The sequence below is a fragment of the Neomonachus schauinslandi genome, chromosome X (genome assembly GCF_002201575.2).
Source record: "Neomonachus schauinslandi chromosome X, ASM220157v2, whole genome shotgun sequence".
In the NCBI taxonomy this organism is placed as follows: domain Eukaryota; kingdom Metazoa; phylum Chordata; class Mammalia; order Carnivora; family Phocidae; genus Neomonachus; species Neomonachus schauinslandi.
Window position 1 is genome coordinate 37,641,432 of NC_058419.1, and position 20,815 is coordinate 37,662,246.

General features: G+C 49.3%; 1 protein-coding gene across 1 annotated transcript; it reads right to left on the reverse strand.

Moving 5' to 3' along the window:
* Positions 1-7,332: 7,332 nt before the first annotated feature.
* Positions 7,333-11,971, reverse strand: RTL9 (retrotransposon Gag like 9). The gene is made up of 2 exons (XM_021686580.1): positions 7,985-11,971; positions 7,333-7,449 (listed from the first exon to the last, which is right to left on the reverse strand). The coding sequence occupies exons 1-2, from the start codon at positions 11,969-11,971 to the stop codon at positions 7,333-7,335; spliced, it is 4,104 nt and encodes a 1,367-aa protein (XP_021542255.1).
* Positions 11,972-20,815: the final 8,844 nt, after the last annotated feature.

Sequence of the window (20,815 nt, forward strand, 5' to 3'; positions counted from 1 at the left end):
GGCAGATGCTTAACTGACTGAGCCACCCAGGTGCCCCTGGATGATTCTTTATAACAGATCCATTGCTTAAGTATTCTATTTTTTTGGTTGTAATAAATACAAGCCAAGGAAGGAGGAAACTGAAAATAGTAAGTGTTCTAATAAGAAATTCTGTCACTGAATCTGTAAATCAAATCTTTAGGAGAGGTTCCAAATGAATTTGAACATTTCCAACATGGTGCTGGTGGGGTCTTCAAGGAGGAAAAGATATTTGTGCAACTGTATCCAACTGGGACCAAAAGCAAACAGGTTTAATTAGAAATTATAATACACTATCTCTCTTTTGCAATCTGAAATTTGTTAATGGACAATGAAACGTGAAGGGGGCCAGATGCACTCTTCTCTCTGGTTTCTCTACAGATTTGCAGAAATTACCTTCTTTTTGTGAAAAGGCTATTTATGGGTGAGGAAAAGACTACATTTTTGAATTAAAGAATTCCGAGGCGACCACACCTCAGCCAGTGTCATTAGAATAATTATTGATACAATGCTGCCCTCTAGCAATGGCTCACACTGGGCTTCCACCCAGCAGTCCTCGCCCCAGGCCACTTAGACACCGTCCTACACCCAGAGCCTGTCCAAACAAAAAAGGAATTATCACCTCTAATAAGAATCAAACAATGACCAAGATGAGGCTACTGAGGCCCAGAATGGTTAAACGATTTGCCTAAGATCCTAAGATCACACATGCCACTGGCACAGCTGGAATTGGGATGGAGATTTTCATCTTGTTTCATCCTCTCTCTCTCTCTCTCTCTCTCTCTCTCTCTGGGTGATTGGGTTATGGAGAAACTCTGAGTGGTGTCTTAGCCCAATAGAAGACCACAGCAATGAATGATTTGTCTGGGCTATTTTTGGTTTCGGTCCAAGGAGGAAGAATCCACAGGAAAGAGGCCACATGCCTCTGCAAATTTTCTTTTGAGCTAGGGTTTCTGGGCCTCCAGAAAAACCTGAAATATAAGCCCACACTCACCTTTCTTCTGAGGCAATCTCTGTTGCAGAAAGCAGCAATAGAAATGAAGCTGTTATGGGCCTGGGTGGCACCATGAGACTTTGCCCTTCTAAACCCTTCCTGTCTAATTCTGAGAAGGTTTGGGGCAAGAGCATAGTTGGAGGTGGGCTGGACAGCAAAGGAGTTGTAGCTTCTTGCAGAATACTCTCCCAAAGTGAAGCTTTCAACAATAATCATGGTAATGTGTTGCAAGATTGTTGAGTTTGTATCAAAAAGATATTAGAGGGAAACTCAACATCATTAGCCATCAGGGAAATGCAATTCAAAACCACAATGGGATACTCATTAGGATGGCTATAATCCAAAAGAGATAGTAACAAGTGTTGGCGAGGATGTGGAGAACTTGCATCCTTCATGTACTGCTGATGGGGATACAAAATGGTGCAATCACTTCAAAAAAACAGTTTGGCAGTTTCTCAAATGGTTAAACATAGAATTATCATATGCTCCAGCAATTTCACTCCATTACGTTTGCATGAGAAATGTTTACACAAAAACTTGTAGAAGAATGTTCATAGCAACAGTATCCATAATAGCCAAAAAGTGGAAACAACCAAAATCTCCACCAAATGATGAAGGGATAAATAAAACATAGTATATACGTACAATGGAATATTATTCAACTGGAAAAAGGAATGAACTACCGTTACATGCTATGACATGATTGAACCTTGAAAACATTATATTAAGCAAAAGAAGCCAGCCACAGAAGGCCACATGTAATATGATTCCATTTATCCGAGATGTCCAGAAGAGGTAAATCTTTAGAGACAGAAAGTAGGTTAGTGGTTTCCAGGTGCTGGGGGAAGAGGGCCCGGGGAGTGAATGTGTAATTGGTACAGAGTTTCTTTTTGGGGTTATGCGAATGTTCTAAAATTAGATTGTAGTGATGGTTACACAACTATGTGAATATGCTAAAAACAAACAAACAAAAAAAAACAAACAAAAAAATCCACCTTGCATTATACACTTTAAATGGGTGAAGTAGGGGTGCCTGAGTCTCGGTTGGGCAACCGACTCTTGATTTCGGCTCAGGTCATGATCTCAGGGTTGTGAGATAGAACCCCACGTCGGGCTCTGTGCTGGGCATGGAGCCTGCTTAGGATTCTCTCTCTCCCTCTACCTCTGCCCCTCTCCACCCCCACCCCCTGCTCACACTCTTTCTTACTCTCTCAAAAATTAAAATTAAAATTAAAAATACACGGGTGAAGTATATGGTATATCTCAGTAAATGTCTGACCAAAAAATTGTCAGATTTTTAAAAAAGATATTAGAGGGTATCGTGGGAAACTCACAGCCAGATTGTTCAATACCCGATTATACACCAGTGCTTAGACCAGTGAAATTTTCAGCAAAGGTTGTCAAGGGACAGGAGCTTTTTTCTTTTTTAAATCTTGCCAGCTTCCCCAAGCCTAGCCTGGCTCTAAGAGCAGCACCTTTTGTAGGAATGGTGAATTGACTCAGTCTTTGTTGGAAAATGTCTACATTTCATACTGACTCTTGAGTTGTAGGTGAGCAGTGTTGGAGGGTCAGACGTTCCCGGTTTTGCTCCTAAAGGACTGCGTGAGCTTTCCATTGTCAGCTAGGTTGTATCTCTTCCTACTCTATCACTTCTGCCCTGGAGGGCTCAAGAGTTTATTGGTCTGCCATTAAAATCCCTCTTTGGTTTTTTGCCCCTGGGGATTTCCCTTTCTTTTTTTTGAGGCTCAGCTGTGAGTTCCCCACCCCGCACCCCCCCACACACAGATTTTAACCAGCATGTCTTTGCATTGGTAATGGGAGAAGCTACTCCAGATTATCTCTATCGAGTTGTTTAAACTGGAAGTGTCTGATGCCTTTTTAATGTGAGCATTCACCCCAGTGTTGGAACTAGGATAACCTTCCAAGGGGAGGGTGGTGTTGGAAGGCAGGGGTCCGGAGTATCCAAATGATTGATCATCTCTTTCTTCCTTACCCCTCCCCTGTTTCCTGAAAAAGAGGGGAAAGGAGCTGTTAAGAAAGAGGAGCCAGCTCTTGGTGCAGCCACAAAAATCCCTTCCACTTTTCGAGTCCTATACCCTTCTACAGATGCCTGGGCCCAGGATGAATTTTTTTTTTCTCAATGGGAAGATGCCCAGGGGAGAATCATAGCTTCTTTCCCAGCCCAGAGCTCAGAACAGAGGCTGCTCCACCCTGAGGCTGCAGCTAGCCCCTGGGCAGAATCTCCTGAGCCCTGGGGCACCACACAATTACTCCTTTTTCCTTGAATATTGAAGACTTTCCCCAGATACCCTGAGGAGGATTCACATCTGGACCTAAGACAGTGAAAAGGGAAAGCAGGGCCATTTTTGTTCAGGCCTCAGACTTTATGAGCTTCGAATGTTGGCTGCTGTTGGGTGGCAGATTTGTTCTGGGGCACAGGGTAAATCTTCCCACTGGCCATCTGGCTCAGAATAACAAAGCCATGTATATACATAGTGGATTAGGGGCTCTGGAGCCTGACCGCACATGTTCAAATCCCATCTCTGCTACTTTTTCGCTCTGGAGCCTTGAGCCAGTTACTTAACCTCTCTGTGCCAGAGATTCTCAGTCTGTAAAATAGGGTTAATGAGAGCACCCACATCTCACAGTTGTTTTGAAGAGGACATGGGACAATGCAGGTAAAGAAGTTAGTCCAGAGCTTGGGCCCCTGGTCAATACTCAACAGATACTCATATTAAAAGGTGGCTTTTGCCAGTCTTCAGTCAAGAATTTTCTTTTAGATCTTCCTCCACAGTTTAAATAGAACCCCTGAAGAGATTGGATGCTGAAGATGTCCCAACCAGCCCTACCCTCCACTTCCCAACCTCCTCAGGGCCGAGCTTTAGCTTTACAGGTAACGAGATCTTACATTTGTATGTCCTGCATTTGATTTTTACAAACCCCTTCCGGGCTTTTATTCCATGATGCTGTGAGGTTAGTGGGATGGTGATGATTATTCCCATTTGAGAAACCAAGGTCCTGAGAGGTAGAGTGGCTTGCAGTACCTATTGTCCTATAAAGCCTCCATTAGATCACAAGGGGATCAAGCCGCCTGCCTCCCTGACCCTGCATGTGTTCAAGATGCACAGAGCTTTTGGACGAGGTGAGAAGGAAGGAAGCACATGACCCATAAGGGGAACAACAACAACAAAAATCCCTCTATAGCTTAGAGAGCTGGGGCAAGGGGAGAGGTGGTGTGTGGCCGGGGAGAGGTTGTCACAGGAAGCAGCTGAAGCCACCCTTCTCCCATGGGCCTCACTGGGATACAGGGTAAAAGCAATGCTTTGGTGTCCAGGTGACAAAGGGGCAGAGCATGGCACAGAAGGGGGAGGAGAATTACCACCACCACCTCCCATGGCCCATCCCCCACCCCTGTGACCCATCAGTGACTTCAGCCAAAGCTGCCTGAAGGGAGGGCAGCCCCATTCCATGCCCCACCCCAGCAGGGGCCTCTGGGTTCCCACAGCCAGAGGCACCCACCAGCAGCTGGGGCGGAGAGGCCATCCTCATGTGGCAACGTGGGCAGCTGAATGCCATGAGGCAGGGTGGGAACCGGAGAGCTCAGAACACGAGAACCCACCAGGGTCTTCCACAGATCCCTGGAGGAAACCTTCAAGGGCTTGAAGTCGTGTAACACACAAGTGGGGAGAGGGGCCAGTGCCATCTGAGTTTTTACTGCTTATGGGACCTTATTTTTACCCACAGGCCAGCGAGGCCCGGGGAAACTTGAACACTATTTTACAGCAGACAAAACTGTCTCAAGTACTTGGGCATATGATAGCCCAGCTCTATGTAGAGGCTGAGTGGCTCTTGAAACATTTCTAAATATAACCTTTGGGGTGGGTAGAGGAGCAAGCAGGCATTGAACTCCGGCAGGATCTGATTGGGCTTCTTTCGTTCCATTTACCTTTAGTGACATTTGCTTAAAGAAGAGCAGAGGCAAAAGGAAAGGGAAGAAACATGGGGAAGAAAATAAAGAAAAGAATCAGGGGATTAATAGGTACAAACTTCCAGTTAGAAAATAAACAAGTCACAGGGATGCAAAGTACGGCCTAGGGACTATAGTCAATAATATCATAATAATGTTGTATGGTGAGTCCACTCACAGTGATGAGCTCTGAGTAATGTACAGAATTGTTGAATCATCATGTCGTATACCTAAAACTAATCGAACGCTGAACGTCAACTCTACTTCAATGATAACATGTTCTTTAAAAAAGAATTGCTATTGTTCTCCATGCTCACGGCTATAAGAAAATCAGTTTGGGGTCGCCTAGGTGGCTCAGTCGGTTCAGCGGATGTTTTTTGATTTCAGCTCAGGTCATGATCCTCAGGGTCGTGAGATCGAGCCATGCATCGGGCTCCACACTGGGAGTGGAGCCTGCTTGAGATTCTCTCTCTCCTTCTCCCTCTGCCCCTCCGCTCCTTATCTCTCTGTCTCTTAAAAAAAAAAAAAGTTTCAATTTTAAGACATTTTCTTTCCCATAGACATTTTCCAGACGCCAATTGTGATTCCGTACCTCCATTTCCATTTCAGTCGAGAGTAAGCTTGACCGTGCTTTGCTGAGCTAAGAGCTGTGAGCCTCTCCCCCGCCTTGAATTTGGGTTTCCCAACTTCTTGTCCCCTCTTTTCCCCACCGGAGGCAACAGCACTGGTGATTGATACATCTACAGGCAGCCTGCAGAGCCAGATGCTTATGTATATTACCATGGGGCCGCTAATTTGTCTGCCAATCTTTGTTTTTTCTGAGAATCATTTTCCTCTTCCTAGAAGCAGACCCAGTGTTTAGGGTAATGGAATAGCAGATGTGAGTCCTCAGAGAGCGTTTGGTGCCTGTCCTCTCTTTCCATCCCCACTGCGCCAGCCCTCGACTGAGTCGCTGGCAAGTCAGTCACCTGTAGAATTACAACAGGGGGCTCAGAACTGCTCTCTGACACCTGCCAAGTTAACTTTCTACAGTATGTTTCTCGTCATGCCGCTCCTACTGTTGGTAAAAGATCTTTGAGTAACCCAATTATGTGGACTATTATTAAATAAATAAATTGGCCCTGTGAGTATCAGATGCCCCATTATCCCGATTTCTTGTCTTCATAGCCTTTACCACGATTTCAGTCTATCTTACTTATGTCTTTTCTTGCTCGTTGCCCCTTCCACTGGAATGGAGTTTTCATTCTCTTGGGGTTTTTAATCTGTCGGTCCCTAAAACAGTGGCTGACACATGTTAGATAATCAATATTGATTGAATGAAGGACTCCGTAAATCAAATTCTGTCAGCCACGGTTTATTCTTTTTTTTTTCCATAAATGAACTTTATTGACTTTTATGATTACAAATGTAATACATGCTTACCGCAGAGAATCTGGAAAGTACAGAGAAGTAGAAAGAGGAAAATAAGAACACCCACAATCCCACCACCTGAAGGCAAACACTGCTCATAGAATGTTCTAACTATCTATGCCTGTTTAAAGACCAAGACCTTTATCAAGAGTGCCGGTCATGAAGCACAATAGCCAAGGGGAGCGGGGGCAGCTAATTACTCAGGGAGCCACCAAGAGATCAGAACTAGCAATTTGACACCAAAGAACAAAACAAGGGCCATAGACAAAAGATCAAGAAGTCAGAAGTTGACAACACAAGAACAAGTTGGGTTATGATGAGAGTGTAGTGAGATGGTGCTTGTCAGCCCAGTACCGGTCACGTAATACGTAATCAATAAATGTTACCACTACTATAATTACTATTGTGGGTCAAAACGAATGGTTCAGGTTGGAGACTATAAACAGGGCAAGGGCCCTGGAGACCCACTTTAGGTGCTATGAGTTGGGGCATATGAAAAGGGTGGTTTTGGAGTGGGCATCACTCTCCTTATAGGATCCCCTGCTGGGTGAAATGGGACCAGGGCTTCCTCACATTTGCCTGATGACATGTGGCAAGACGCTCTAAGGTGTTTTTGAGGTAGGACATGGTTTCTCCTGCTTAGACTTTTCCCTGGACCAGGAACTAGGACTGGTCTCGACGGCAATAGGAGTTCAGAACCTCACACACCAAACACTCTTGAAGTCCACACTTCTGATTGTCAGGGCCGGTCATAGGCATGTGGGGTAAAAAAAGAAGGTCAAGTCAGCCAACTGGGAGTTACGAGGGGGTGGGGGATTGTGCCTGGGGAGGCTGAAGGGGGAAGGCCACAAGGTTTATGATGTAATTGAATGGAATGGGTCCAGGAACCAGTCCTCAAGTTAGCAGCGGAGTCAGACATCACAGGAGAAGATTCCAGAAAGCATTACTTGTTGGTGGGGGCCTTGTGATGGCCTGTGCTCTGGCGAAGGTGGTCATGCAGACCCTCTTGAGGGTCTCCATGCTCTTTCAGGTAGTAACAGCGTTTGGGAACATGCTGGTGCTGGGAGTGAGAAAAACAAACAAACAAAAAAAACCAGCAGAGGTAAGAGCCACACTTACTATGATAAGGGGTTCTGCCTGGATGACGTCAGTAACTTAGCAGTTTGAGAAACTTGGCTAATGTACCGCATGTGCATAATGTGTGACCGACGACTAGGCTGGCCAAATTCCCTAGTGACCTGGGTCCACAACAGATGTGCCTGTAGGTAGGACTCGGCCCCCCAAAGATGACATCTCCCCTAGGATAATTGGAGAGTTGGGCCCCAGCTGGTTCCCTCATAATCGGAAGACTTAGACCTTTAGCCATCTCAGACTGCCCCCCCCGCCCCAGGAACTTGGGCCGGGGCATTGCTTCAAAGTGGTTAATACGCCCCCAATAACTGCACAGCCAGGCCACTGATGAAACTCCAGGTTGGGGGTTAGGGGCTAGAAGCTCAATGCCTCCCTCTTGCCTCTTCCTTATTCTATTCAAAGAAGCAGGGTGCATTCCCCATCACTGCCCACCACTCCCCTTGAGTGTATTTCCCCATCATTACCTCCTCGGTCTGCTGATAAGAGTTCAGTTCATTCTCCATGGCCTCCTCATTATTCCGCTTACAGGCTGACAGCAGAACCTGGCCGGAGCTGCCCGGGGAATCCTTTTCTTCAGCCAGCTGGCACTCAGTGTAGAGAGACCTGTCTATCAGCTCCTTTAGGCTGCCGGCCACCTTCAGGAAGATCCGGCCCATTTTGGTGGTAACAGCTTCCGAGAGTCCTTCCAGAAACCTGGTCCGAAGAATGGCATCGGACCAAGACAAATGTCGGGCCAGCAGCAGGAAGTCAGTGGCGTACTGCCTGACTGACTTCTGACCCTGCTTGGGATGGCAAAGAACAGCACTGAGGATGTCTATCTCGGACAGGGAGTCATATAAGCCCTGTGATCTGCTCAGGAAAGATTTGTTTTCATCTGAGAGGGGGTTGCCTACCTCCATCTGCAAGATGGACCACCTCTCTGCTGCCCCCAGATGAAGGGACACCAGAAATGCCATTTTCTCTGAGTCGTTCAAAAAGACCTTCATTTGCTTCTCTTCATCGACCTCCATCTCCTCCTCCACAGAGCATGCACCCCGGGCTGCTTCCTGCTCTTCTAAGAGGTAACAGAGTGCTGGGGTCAGCATGCCAAAGGATGGGACTTCCTGGGGTGGTGGTGGCTTCATTGTTTCAGTGGCTGTGGCCGTCATGCGCGGTGTGGACTTTGATCCAGATGCTGTGACATTGATGTGAGAGGCAGATGTTTCTCCAGAGTCTGTGGCTTTGATTTCCAGAGTGGACATCATTCCGGAGGCTGTGGCTGCCATCTGTGGGGTGGACATGGCTCCCGGAAATGGGCCCCTCACTGGTGGCACGGACATCCCTCCAGGGGCTGTGGCTCTCAGAAGGGGCATGGACATCATTCCAGAAGCTGAGGCTCTCATTGGCGGCACAGACATCCCTCCGGAAGTTGCGTATGTTGTCTGTGGCAAGGACATAGATCCAGAACTTGTGACTCTTGTTTGCAGTGCGAACACTGTCCCAGAGGCCATGCTTTTCATTAGCGGCACAGACATGTCTCCAGAAGCCATGGCTGACATCAATGGCATTGTTCCAGGGGCTGTGGCTCTCGTTAATGGCTTGGACATCCCTCCAGAGGCCATGGCTGCCATTTGTGCAGTGGACATCTTTCCAGAGGCTAGACCTCTCGATATCTCTGCGGATACAGCTTCAGAGGCCGAAGGTCTCCTTAGTGGTGTGGACATGATTCCAGAGACTGGGGCTCTTACTAGTGGTGGGGACATTACTCCAGAGGCTGGAGCTCGCATCGATAACGTGCACATCTCTCCGGAAGCTGCGGGCATCATTTGTGGTGCGGATGTCACTCCAGAGGCTGGGGTTCTCATCAGGGGCAAAGACACCCCTCCAGAGGCCATGGCTGTCATTTGAGGCATGGGCATCCCTTCAGAGGCTGTGGATCTCATTAGTGGTGTGGACATGGCTCCAGGGACTGGAGCCCTCATTTGTGCCATAGGCATCATTCCAGGGGCTGGAGCTGTCATTTGTGGACTAGACATGGCCCCATAAGCTGGGACTCTCAGAGATGTGGCGATCTCTCCAGAAACCGGGGGTCTCATTAGTGGTGGGGACATCTCTGCAGAGGATGAAGCTCTGGTGAGCAGTGCAGACATCTTTCCAGAGTCTGGGGCTCTCATTAGTGGTGTGGACAGCACCCCAGAGGCTGGGGCTCTCATTTTTGGTGTGGGCATCATCTCAGAGGCTGGGGTTTGCATCTGCCGTGGGGACAACCCTCCAGAGGTCATGGATCTCATGAACGACATGGACATCCCTCCAGAGTCTTGGGTGCTCATTGGCTGACCGGGCATCTTTCTAGAGGCTGTGGCTCTCATTAACGCTGTGGGCATTGCTCCAGGGCCTGGGGCTCCCATTAGAGGCATGGACATAGTTCCAGAAGCTGCAGCTGTCATTTGTGGTGTGGCCATGTCTCCAGAGGCCGGGGCTCTCATTAGTGGTATGGACATCCCCGCAGAGGCGGTGTCTGTCATCTGCCGCATGGACATAGCTCCAGAAGCTGTGTCTCTCATTAGCATTGTGGAGATGTCTCCAGAAGCTGTGGTTGCCATTTGCTGCATGAACATTGCTTCTGAGGCTTTGGATGTCGTTAGTGGCTTGGACACTGTTCCCGAGGCCATAGCTCTCATTTGTGGCAAGGACATCACTCCTGAGGCTGTGTCTCTCATTAACAGTGGAGACATGGCTCCAGAGGCTTTGGCTGTCATCAGCGGGGTGGACATTGCTCCGGAGGCTGAGACCCTCATTTGCGGTACAGCTGCCACTCCTGAGGCTGTGGCTCTCCTCTGTGGCACAGACATCGCTCCAGAGACAGGGGCTCTCATCTGCAGTGTGGACATGGGCCCAGAGGCTGGGGCTGACGGTGGTAGCATGGACACTGTTTCAGAGGCTGGGGCTCTCCTTAGCGACGCGGACATCATCACAGAGGCTGGCGGTCTCATTCGTGATGTGGACATTGCCCCACTCGGTGTGGCTTTCAGGAAGCCTGTAGACACCGCTCCAGAAGTTCTGGCCATGGTTAACTGTGTGGACATCACCCTAGAGGCCACAGTTGACATTTGCTCCGTGGACATGGCTCCGGAGGTTGTGGCCGTCATCAGTGGGGTGGACATCGCTGCGGAGTCTGGGACTGTCTTTAGCAGTGTTGGCATATTGCCAGAGGCTAGAGCTCTCATTCGTGGTGTGGACATCACTCCGGGGTCTGAGGCTCTCGCCGGCCCTGCGGACATCCCCCCAGGAGCTGCTGCTCTCATTGGTGGAGTAGACATGATTTGAGGGTCTAGATTTTGTGTTAGCTGCGGGGGCATCCCTCCAGAGTCCTGGGCTGACATCAGCTGGGTGGGCATCACTCCAGAAGTTAGGGCCGTCATTAGCAGTGGGGACACGGCTTCAGGGTCCGGAGCTGCCTTGGGCAATGTGGACACATCCCCAGCATCTGGGACCGCCAGGAGTGGTGCGGACACTGCTCCGGAACCTGGCGCTGACATGAGCCGTGAAGGCACTACTCCAGGATCCGGGCCGGACATTGGCTGGGTGGAGATTTCACCAGAGTCTTGGGTGCTCGTTGGCTGGGTTGACGTTGTTTCCGAAGTGAGGGCTGACATTATCAGTGAGGATATGGCTTCGGAGTCTGTGCCTGACATCAGCAGCGAAGATATCTCTCCAGAGGCCAGAGCGGTCATTAGGACTTTGGACATTGCTTCAGTGTCTTCGTCGGTAATTTGCAATGGTGACATTGCTTCAGAGCCTGGAGCTGGCATTGGCTGCTGCGTGGACATCACTCCAGGGTTTATATCTGGCATCAGGAGTGGAGATATCTCTCCAGGATCTGAGGCCAGCATCAGTGGTGTGGACATCACTCCAGACGCTGGAGTGCTCATTATAGGTGCGGACATCGCTCCAGAGGATGAGGCTGGCATTGCCAAGGGCGATATCTCTGCGGAATGTGGGGCGGCCATTAGTGCTGTGGACATTGTTCCAAAGTCGGGAATTGTCATCAGTCCCGGGGACATTAATCCATAGTCTGAAGTGGACAGCAATGGGGACAATGTTCCAGAATCTGAGGCTGGCATGAGCAAGGGGGACAGCGCTTCCGCATCTGAAGCTGGCATGAGCAATGGGGACAGGGCCCCAGATTCCGAGGCTGGCATCAGCGGTGGGGACAGTGCTCCAGTGTTTGGTGCTCCCATTAGAGGTGCAGACATGGTGTCAAAGGCTGCGGATGTCATCAACTGTGCAGACATCCCTCCAGGGTCTGATGCTGACGTCGAGACTGTAGGCTGTACGTGGGACTGTAAGATTTGGACATCTGCTCTGGTCTCTATTATTGGTCCAGAGAAGGTCGACCCCCTGTTTTGGGGGTCGACATTTTCCTCCCTCAGCATACTGTTGAATCGGAGTGAGTGTAAAGGTATCGACATATCGGCCATGGCCACAGATAGTGCGGAGAGAGTCCCTAACGTGATGAGATCAAGGTGTCCTGCTGAAGCCCAAACGGCAAGAAAATCTGTAAACAGGAAACAAGTTTAGTAGTCAAAAGCCAGTATCAAAAAGATTGGGAAAGAGACCAATGATTCGCGATGGAGACCTTTTCCGCGCGTTGCCAGCTACGTGGCACCAGAGATGGGCCTATCAGGTTAAAGGAGCTGTGCGACAACGAAGGAACTGAAAGCTAGAGCAAAGATCCCTTCCAGCCCTATTCTCTTCAAACCAACCCGCTCAGTCCCACAGCACAGCACCACCCCTCCACCGCTAAAAGCTCTAAATGCCGGCGAGCTCAGCAGCCGGGAGCCTCGGCCGTCCCCGAGCAAATGAAGCGGCAGCGCCACCTTGTGGCAAACTCTGAGAGGTGCAGGCTCCCTCTCCCACCAGAGCGCTCACAAGGCAGCCAAGGCGCTGGCGGACCTGCAGGAGAAAGCCCTTTGCCCCGGGCTGATCATTAGTTCCTAGGGCTCATTGAGTCCTGCCCAGGGGTTTAGTCCCCATTTTGCTACTCCGATGGCCCTGAAGGTCTCTTCCAGGAAAAGCAAGGCATTTATCTGATCCATGGACTGAAAATCCTGTTTATTATCACAGCATTCCGTGAACCGAAAATCCTGTATATTATCATTTTTATTACTGCCAAACACAGCGACCACTACTACTACCATGCGCTGCTCACTTAGTGTGTTCCGGGCACTATACTTAGGCAAGTGCACACAACTCCAAACTGTCTATTATAAGGTACGGGGATTTGCAAGCATTATCCCATTTGAATTTTATACCCTGTGTGATAGCATTATTATTCCCATTCTGCCAGTTTTCCCAGAGTAGCCAGGGCTGGGGCTAAATAGGGTCACCGCGACGGTAAAAACTGTTTGTTCTTTACTATCACCCCCTCCTCGGTGTTGCCTAGCCTTTGGCATCCCTAACACTGCATTAAGTTACCGTTCCAACATCACTTGAATACCTATAGGCGTACAGATTTCACGTACAGATTTCAAGTTTCTCCGATGACACGTGGGTGGGCAATCCCAGAGCTTCACCTCCCGGCCCACCCCCATAAGCAGCCCCAGAAGGGGCTTCTTGGCACATAGCTTGGAAACCAAGACGCACATTACACAATGTTGACGCACCGCCGCAGCCTGCCCATGCCAAAAACGGAACACTTGCTTATTTGGGACAATGTCACAAAAGTCATCAATCTCGTGGCATCGTGCCTCCATAATAATAATGACAATACTAGCAACAGAAATGCCAACAGTGAACATTTCCTGAGCATGCGCTGACCAGCAAGCACCCCACTAGGCACTTTACACGCATCATCTCCTTTGGTCCCCACAACAATGCTAAGAGATTTCGGCACTCCATCTTCATCTTACAAACGAGATAACTAAGGCCCAGAGAAGCTCAATAACTTGACTGCAGTCACACAGATTGCCGGCTACGTTCAACGCCAGAGCCCCCTACTATGCCATAATGTCCTATCTCACGGTGCTGTAATGATCTGCCTTGTCTGCCTTTTCTCCCTCTTAGTCACATCACCAACACCTCCCCACCCCCTGCCAATCTCCAGCCTGGACAGCCCCGGAAAGGGGTGTAGGAAAAGAAATACTAGCCTCCTGCTGGCACCTTGGTTACCCTAATAATTGGTGCAGTGGGAAAGATGAGTCCAAAGAGCATTCATAGATGTCCACTTCCCATCTTCAGAAAAATCCCTGAACACGCCACAGTTCCCCACCAGGCAAAACCCGGAAAGACCTTACCTTGCCAGTTAGGGAGAAGAGAGTTATGTCCTCTGCGCCCCTGGCTCTTTTAGTCTGGCCCATTTACTTATGCCCCATGCCCAGCCAGTTCATTAAAGTAAGACCCAGTACCAGCAGCTGTTCTCTGCAATCTCCCTTAGCTATCCCCTGCCACGCCCCCCTCTTGCCCGCCAGCCAGCCAGCCTGCCTGCCCGCCCACCCGCCCCACTGCTCCTGACTTGCTAGTGCTTGCTCCGTCTCTCTGGTCCCAGATTCCTGCCTCTATATAGGCTCTGACATTTGCCTCTGGCCGCCTTTCATTTGACAGCCCTCCAGAAGCTCCGCTTTAGCACTTGGCCTATGCAACTCCACCCCTCTTCCCCCTCACCCCCAATAGTTGCACCAGCCCCCTCTGCCCGCCTCTGGCCGTCCCAGAGAAAAGAGGAGATTCACGCAATTCCAGAGATGAGACAGAACTGAGACATACCCTCTGCGGCTGAGCAGACCCAGGAGTCTGGGGGGCCAGGCTGTGATGTGGAAGTGCGGGCAGCGGGTAGCGGTAAGGGGAACCGGGGCCGGAGGCTGAGTGCAACGATCAGGAGAGTTCCAAGGGTTTCAGGTGCTGGGAAACCAGGGTTTGAGACGATGGACCGTGGGTGCTATTAATAGAGGCCTGCCATGGTAATAATAAAAAGCCAATTTGCCCCCGTGTCACATACACGGAGGGAAATCTGGCAACCCGTGTCCCCGCCACGGGGCTAGAATTTGACAGCGAGGCTCTAGGGTGTGCAGGCAGCCAGCATGAAAAGCACGCCAGTCCCGAGCCTACCAGGTGAGGGTTTGCTCACAGAAGCAGGGCTCCAGCTTTCCAGCTTGCTTTCCGCACCTGGGGCACAAGGTCAGAGTCGAACTAGCAGAAAGGTTTACCAGAGCCCTCGAGCTTTCCGAATCACCATCCTTTTAACCACCAGACTCAGGGCAGAATTGGTCCCTGAGCCCCGGGGAAGGCAAAGCCTTCAGGTGACGTTCAAGTAGCCCAGGTAGATAGGGACACAGAATCTGAGGGTTGCGGGGGAGGCATGCAGATCATCTGTAAATCTTTCCATGCTCGCAATCAGCCACCAACAGTACCTGGACCCTCGGGCTGAGCACACCTATGAAGTAGGCACTGATACTTAGAGAAGTTGCGACCGAGTCGCAGAGCTAGTCAACGTCAAAGCTCAGATTGCGGCCCGGGTCAATGTGGATCCCCAAATCATTTCCTCTCTTTGGAATCAGACGAGTGGCTGGAAACGCTCCAAGCGCTCGACTCACTGCCACCTTCCTCCTCCCACCCTCACCAGTGGCTGACTCACGGTGATAATGATCATAATAGTAATAGTAATAATAATACCACCAACTGACTTTGAGCTCTTCCCACATGCCAAGAACTGCGCTGAGGGCTTTACAAACGTTCTCTCATTTGACCCCGTGAGCTCGGTCCTATTAATCCCCACTTTACGAATAAGAAAACTGAGCTCCGGTGAGGTGAACTGCCATGACCACAAGCACACAGATCCGTTGGACCCCAGAGCTCCCCCCTCCCCCCTAAATCAAAAGATACTCACAGGAAAGCCAACAACAACAGCAACAACTGTGACTCCTATTATACCTAATCAGGGAAGCTGGCGTTTACCGTGCTGACACTGTGCAAGCACTTTATGTACATGATCTCGTGTGTTACAACTCTACGAGGTAGGTATGATTATCACCTTCATTTCCAGATGAGGACCCAGAGGCACAGAGAGGTTAACTAGCCTTCCCAAGTTCACACAGCTGGAAGGCATGGTTGTTTAGGATCATAAAAATTTGGCAATGACCTCAAATGCCGGTGTTAGAACACAATTCATTGGATGGTTAAACAAATCATGGTGGATCTGTAGCAGCCGTTGAAACTGATGAGCTGATTTTTATAAAATAACTACCTATATGTTTGCATCGAAGAAATACACTCTGGAAGGACACAGAGCAAAATGTTAGCAGTGACCATACCTGAGCAGTGGAATTAAAGGGGATTTTGACTTGTCTTTTTCTTACCTGTATTTTCTCGTTTGTCTCTAATGGACCCATAGTACTGGTATTCGAGGGGGAAAAAAAGCTATTTTTCTTTTGCAAAAAGGCGTGTTCCCCTGGGGTTCTATGTCTAGCCCTCTCTCCTGCTCTCCCTGCAAGCTCTCTCCAGGGATCCCCAACATCTCCCCCACCCAAGCAACCTTTCTCTCCCAACACACTTAAGGCTTGCACTACTTGGCTCCTCGGTCAGTAGTGACCTCTGAAAAATATCCCCAATGGCTTGCGTTTATTTTGTATTTTGTTCTGCTCTGTTTTGTTTTGAAAAGCAATTTCTCATTTTTCTAACTTTTATTTATGCCTGATAATTACATAAATAATCTAGGAATAAAAATGTGAAATCCTACATGCAGATAAAGCGAGTCCCGAGCCTACCCCGCCCCCCATCCCCTCAAGTCCCATTCCTCTGTCTGTTCACAGTTGGGTGTGTCTCCTCCCAAACTTTTTCTAGCTGCAATGGCATTCAGAGTTCATATCATGCAATTGCTTGCAAAACCCAGTGTGTGCAAAGAGCTACAGTTGGAAAACCATTCTGGCACTGGTCACTCCAGGATTCCAAGTTCTGGTCGATGGTGACCATTCGTCATCAGCCTCCTTCGAAGGAGGCTAGTGAGAGAGACACGGTTCTCGCTGCACGCTTGGTCCATTTGGGGCACGGACTTGTATTTTATTAATGCCGGTGTCTCTACAAACACAGAGAGGGGAGGCCTTTTAAGGCAGGAAAAGCCCAGAAATTGCTGCTTAGCATCTCTGAGGTCCCTCACGTTCTGCCCAGTCTGCACTGATCAATACGGCTAGGAGGTGTCATGCTCCCGCCGCCTCACAAAAGGTAATTGAGTTTGGGGGATTGCATGGCTAGCTGCTCGGGGAAATAAGAATAAACAAGAGACGGTTCAATATGTCAACAAACAGCTCTCCAGCTCTTGAAAATAAACCTTTCCCTAGATTCTCGACAATATGCTCTCCCCCAGCCCCAGCAAATAGGCGCCCAGATAACTGAAAATAGACCACCTCCGGATTAAGAAACACCTGGTCTACTTCAGGGTCCTCTGACTTCCCTGGTCAATTAGGGAGGGAGAAACCCTCCTCGCCCCCCTTGCTCCCCAACAGCCCTGACACTTAAAATGCCCACCCAGCTCTTTATAAATAGAGGAGTGGTGGGGGGGGGGTGGGGTTGGAAATAGCCAGCATTTACTGAATGCTCACCCTGCCAGCCAGCGTGTTAAGCACTTTGCATACATTACGTTATTTATTGCCCAATAAACCAATGAAGTGGGGTTTTTTACCCCCCTTTTATAAATCAGCTAAAGAACTGAAGTAGAGAGAAAATAAAATCAAGTAACCTACCTTGGCTCTCACAGCTGAGAGAGTGAAGCTGTGCTTGTCACTCGGGTCTGTCTGACTCAGCTGGTGCTCTTAACTCACGGGAGAGTCACAACACTGTCTTCAAGTCTGTGAAGGGCTGTCATATGGAAGAGAGGGTAGGTGTGTTCTGGGTAGCTCCAAAGAGGAGGATTTGACTGTTAGTTGGGAATTACGCTTTCATTGGATGTGTGGCAAATTCCCCAAACAACATGTATATGCATGTCCAACTCTATAGGGAAAAGACCATTATAAGAAGAGCAAACGGAACTGCCTCACGTTAGGTGCCGTCCTGAAGGATCTGTGGAATCGGAGAGAACAGGAGGGATACTGGAGGACTGCATATGGGCAGCGTCCCAATTTTCTTAAATAAGGAAACTACAGCCCGGTATACTGTAAACTCCAGAGCTGTAAGCTTGATGTCAATCCTCGGAGAGATTCTGCTGCAGATTATGAAGCAGGTAATTTATAAGCACTTAGGACATAAGTGGTCATAGGAGGTACCTAGAACAGCTTTCCTGACTCGCAGCTCTTGCAAAGCAAAGAACTGGGGGACTGACTGTGGGCTGCCAGATTTTTATTTTTTCCAAGGAAAGGCATTAAGAAACAAAACCAAACAACCCCAAGTTATCATTCCATTAAAAAAAAAATAACAAGGGTTTTCTTTAAACATCAAAAGAGCAGGCAATGCTCTCAGAATAAAGGACAGTCGTTGCAATAAAATAGATTTCACTTTACAAAACGTGGACTACATAGTCCTCGGGCTTTCTCATTGCACGGAGGGCTGCTGCAATTTTCCTGGAAGGTGGGCACTTGTCCAAGGACCTGCTTTAGGGAATCACTGAAAGCTAAAATACCAACACACATAAGATCAGATACCTCTACGACAGGAAGTCTCTCTGGCCAGAAGAGGGAAGAGCAGAGTTTGACCTTAGCCTAAGCGAGGACACTAAGTTTAGATAAAGAAAGCGGCCGCAGGAACGAACCTGAGAGAAATAAAAGTTGCCAAGCGCAGATTCGAGCCCTGCTGAGGCGGGACTTAGCCAACACATCTGACCTATGCCACCCCTTGGACGACGCAGCCCTCATGTCTGATACGTGCCTGATGCCATTAAGCCTTTGGACCACAAACCAGTTTCCGACTGAAGGCTCTCCAAGCAACTTTCAGACTGGAACTTGGCTTCCCGAGGCAGAGTTCCTAAAGGCGGATCGATTCAAAACTGGCTCGATACCACTGCCAGAGTGGGGTTCTTTGCACAGCGACCTAGAAAGAGGCTGCTAGCCTCCATCCTGTCCCGGTCAGCATTTTTATCAATGGCGTCAATAAGGGCGCGGATGGAATTCTTACACAATTATCGTAGGGCTGAGAAGACCCGCCACGAGCAGCCTGAGAATGCCGTGGTTTGCAACCCATCTCTCCGTATTTGGTCATTTTCTCTCCTGTTCTTTGTTGCCCGTGCACTAAGTTCCTGCAATTTGCATTCCTCGTGGAAAATGCTTAGTGAACACATGTTAGCTGGGAGCTCTGTACCCTGCAGAGCAGATAGGGTCCTCTGGACAGACTGCTGAGCATTCATCTCAGTCCTGTCACTTTCCCTGAGATAACCACTTTCAGTGTACACTTCCTGGATCAGGAAAGAGGACAAACTGATGTCCTCTTACGCGCAGAAACGGCCCCAAGTCTAAGGAGTTTAAATTGGAGTCCAACCCCATCTGTTGACATTGACCTTGTTCCTGAAGGTGAGGGCAATGCAGTATACAGTACCTCGCCTACTCTCCCAAACTGCATCTCTCTGAGAGGTCGGGGAGCCTCTGTGTCAGCTGCCCCTTCAGAGGACTGTTACAGTGCAGATGCATACTTGTGGGGGGGGGAGGTGCAGGGATGGGGCGGGGGGAGGCGCGCTCCACTTTCCCAGAGTCAGACTTGGTAGGTCTGGGGTGAAGCCAAGGAATCCGCGTTTTGACCCAAGCGATTCTGCCCGACGCACCCTAGAGTTTAAGAACCATTGGCTTAGAGGCGTCGTGCAACCTGATTTTTCCATCCGACAAGCCTGGGCTTCGACCCCAGCACTTAATGACTCCGCCTCAGTTTCCTTGTCTGTAAAGCAGGGAGAGTAACAGCACCTACCTCACAGGCTCTTGGAATGATTTAAACAACAAAACATGTGTCAAGTGTCTGGCACCTAGGTGAGGCTCAGTAATCTCTCCTGGTCCTGCTTATTCGTGGGCCCTGCGTCTCTGTGTTCAGCTTCTGCTCCTGGTGCCGACTGTTCTCTCTTTCTAGGGCTCGTATTCAAACTCCCCAAGCGCGAGACTCTCATTGGCCCAAACTTTGTCACCACCACTGTGCTTGTTGGGCAAAGTTCTCATCCTGGGGTCTCTCATAGGCTGCTTGCCAGCCTATCGAGTGACTGCTCTTGGATCAGATGCCCTCTCCTGGCTCAATCAGCTATTGCCAGGGGGAAGCTGGGTCACGTGGTACCAAACATAACCACCTATTCATAAGAAACTGCTACTTCCCCCAGCTAGGGTCTGTGGATGGAAACTCCTTAGAAGGGGCCCGTGGGTGTGGCAGGAATTCTGAGGCTTAGCCCATCCAGTACACCTAGGCTTCTCATTTATGCATCCTGCCAAAGGAATGAAGCGTTCAAGTTCAGTGAAGTCTCTCTTGAATTCCGACTTTTCATCTCCATCAGGCCAGGAACGCCAGTCTTCAAAAAACAACGGGACCACAGGCAAGGGGGAAAACAACCACCACCGCCACCACCACCACAACAACCTTAACCTTAAAATGGGACCGTCTGTTTGTAGAAGACGTCTTTCAGTTTTCAAAGCACTTTCCTGTCTCTTTCCACATTGCAGAGCTTGCAAACTTGCCTTCCCAGAGGGCAGGCGGATTTCATTTGACCCATACAATGTTTCCGAACATTGTGTAATTAGTTGCCAACATTGAAAAGTCAGGAGGCTTCCTGTAAAGAGAGGAATTTCTGGCATCTCTGGGAAAAACAGAGAGACTCGGCTCCTCGTTCTGACAGGGCAACAGTCAGCAGGAGCTAAATTAGCTCCTCCTTGTACGTGAGGCATTGGCTCACCAGTCTGCTCGGTACCCACCCACCCATCTTACTCTTCCACAGTGACTTGCCTGGCCCCTATAGGCATGCGAAGGCTCACTTGAACCCCCACGGACTAGGTAGAGAAGGCGGTTAAGAGCACAGATTCTGAAGCTGAACTGTCTGGGTTAGAATCCCAGCTCTGCCTCGTACTGGCTTTGGGACCCTGGGCGAGTGATTTGAGCTCTCTGAGCCTGGGATGATGACAATAAATACCCGTCTCATAAACTACTTAGAACAATACCCGGTGCGTGGCAAGCAGTAAACATTTGTTTCTTTTTGGAAAAGATTTTATTTATTTATTTGAGAGAGAGCACACGAGTAGGAGGGGAGAGGGGCAGAGGGAGAGGGAGAAGCAGACTCCTCGCCAAGCAGGGAGCCTGACACGGGGCTCGACCCCAGGAACCTGAGATCATGACCTGAGCCAAAGGCAGACGCTTCACCGACTGAGCCACCCAGG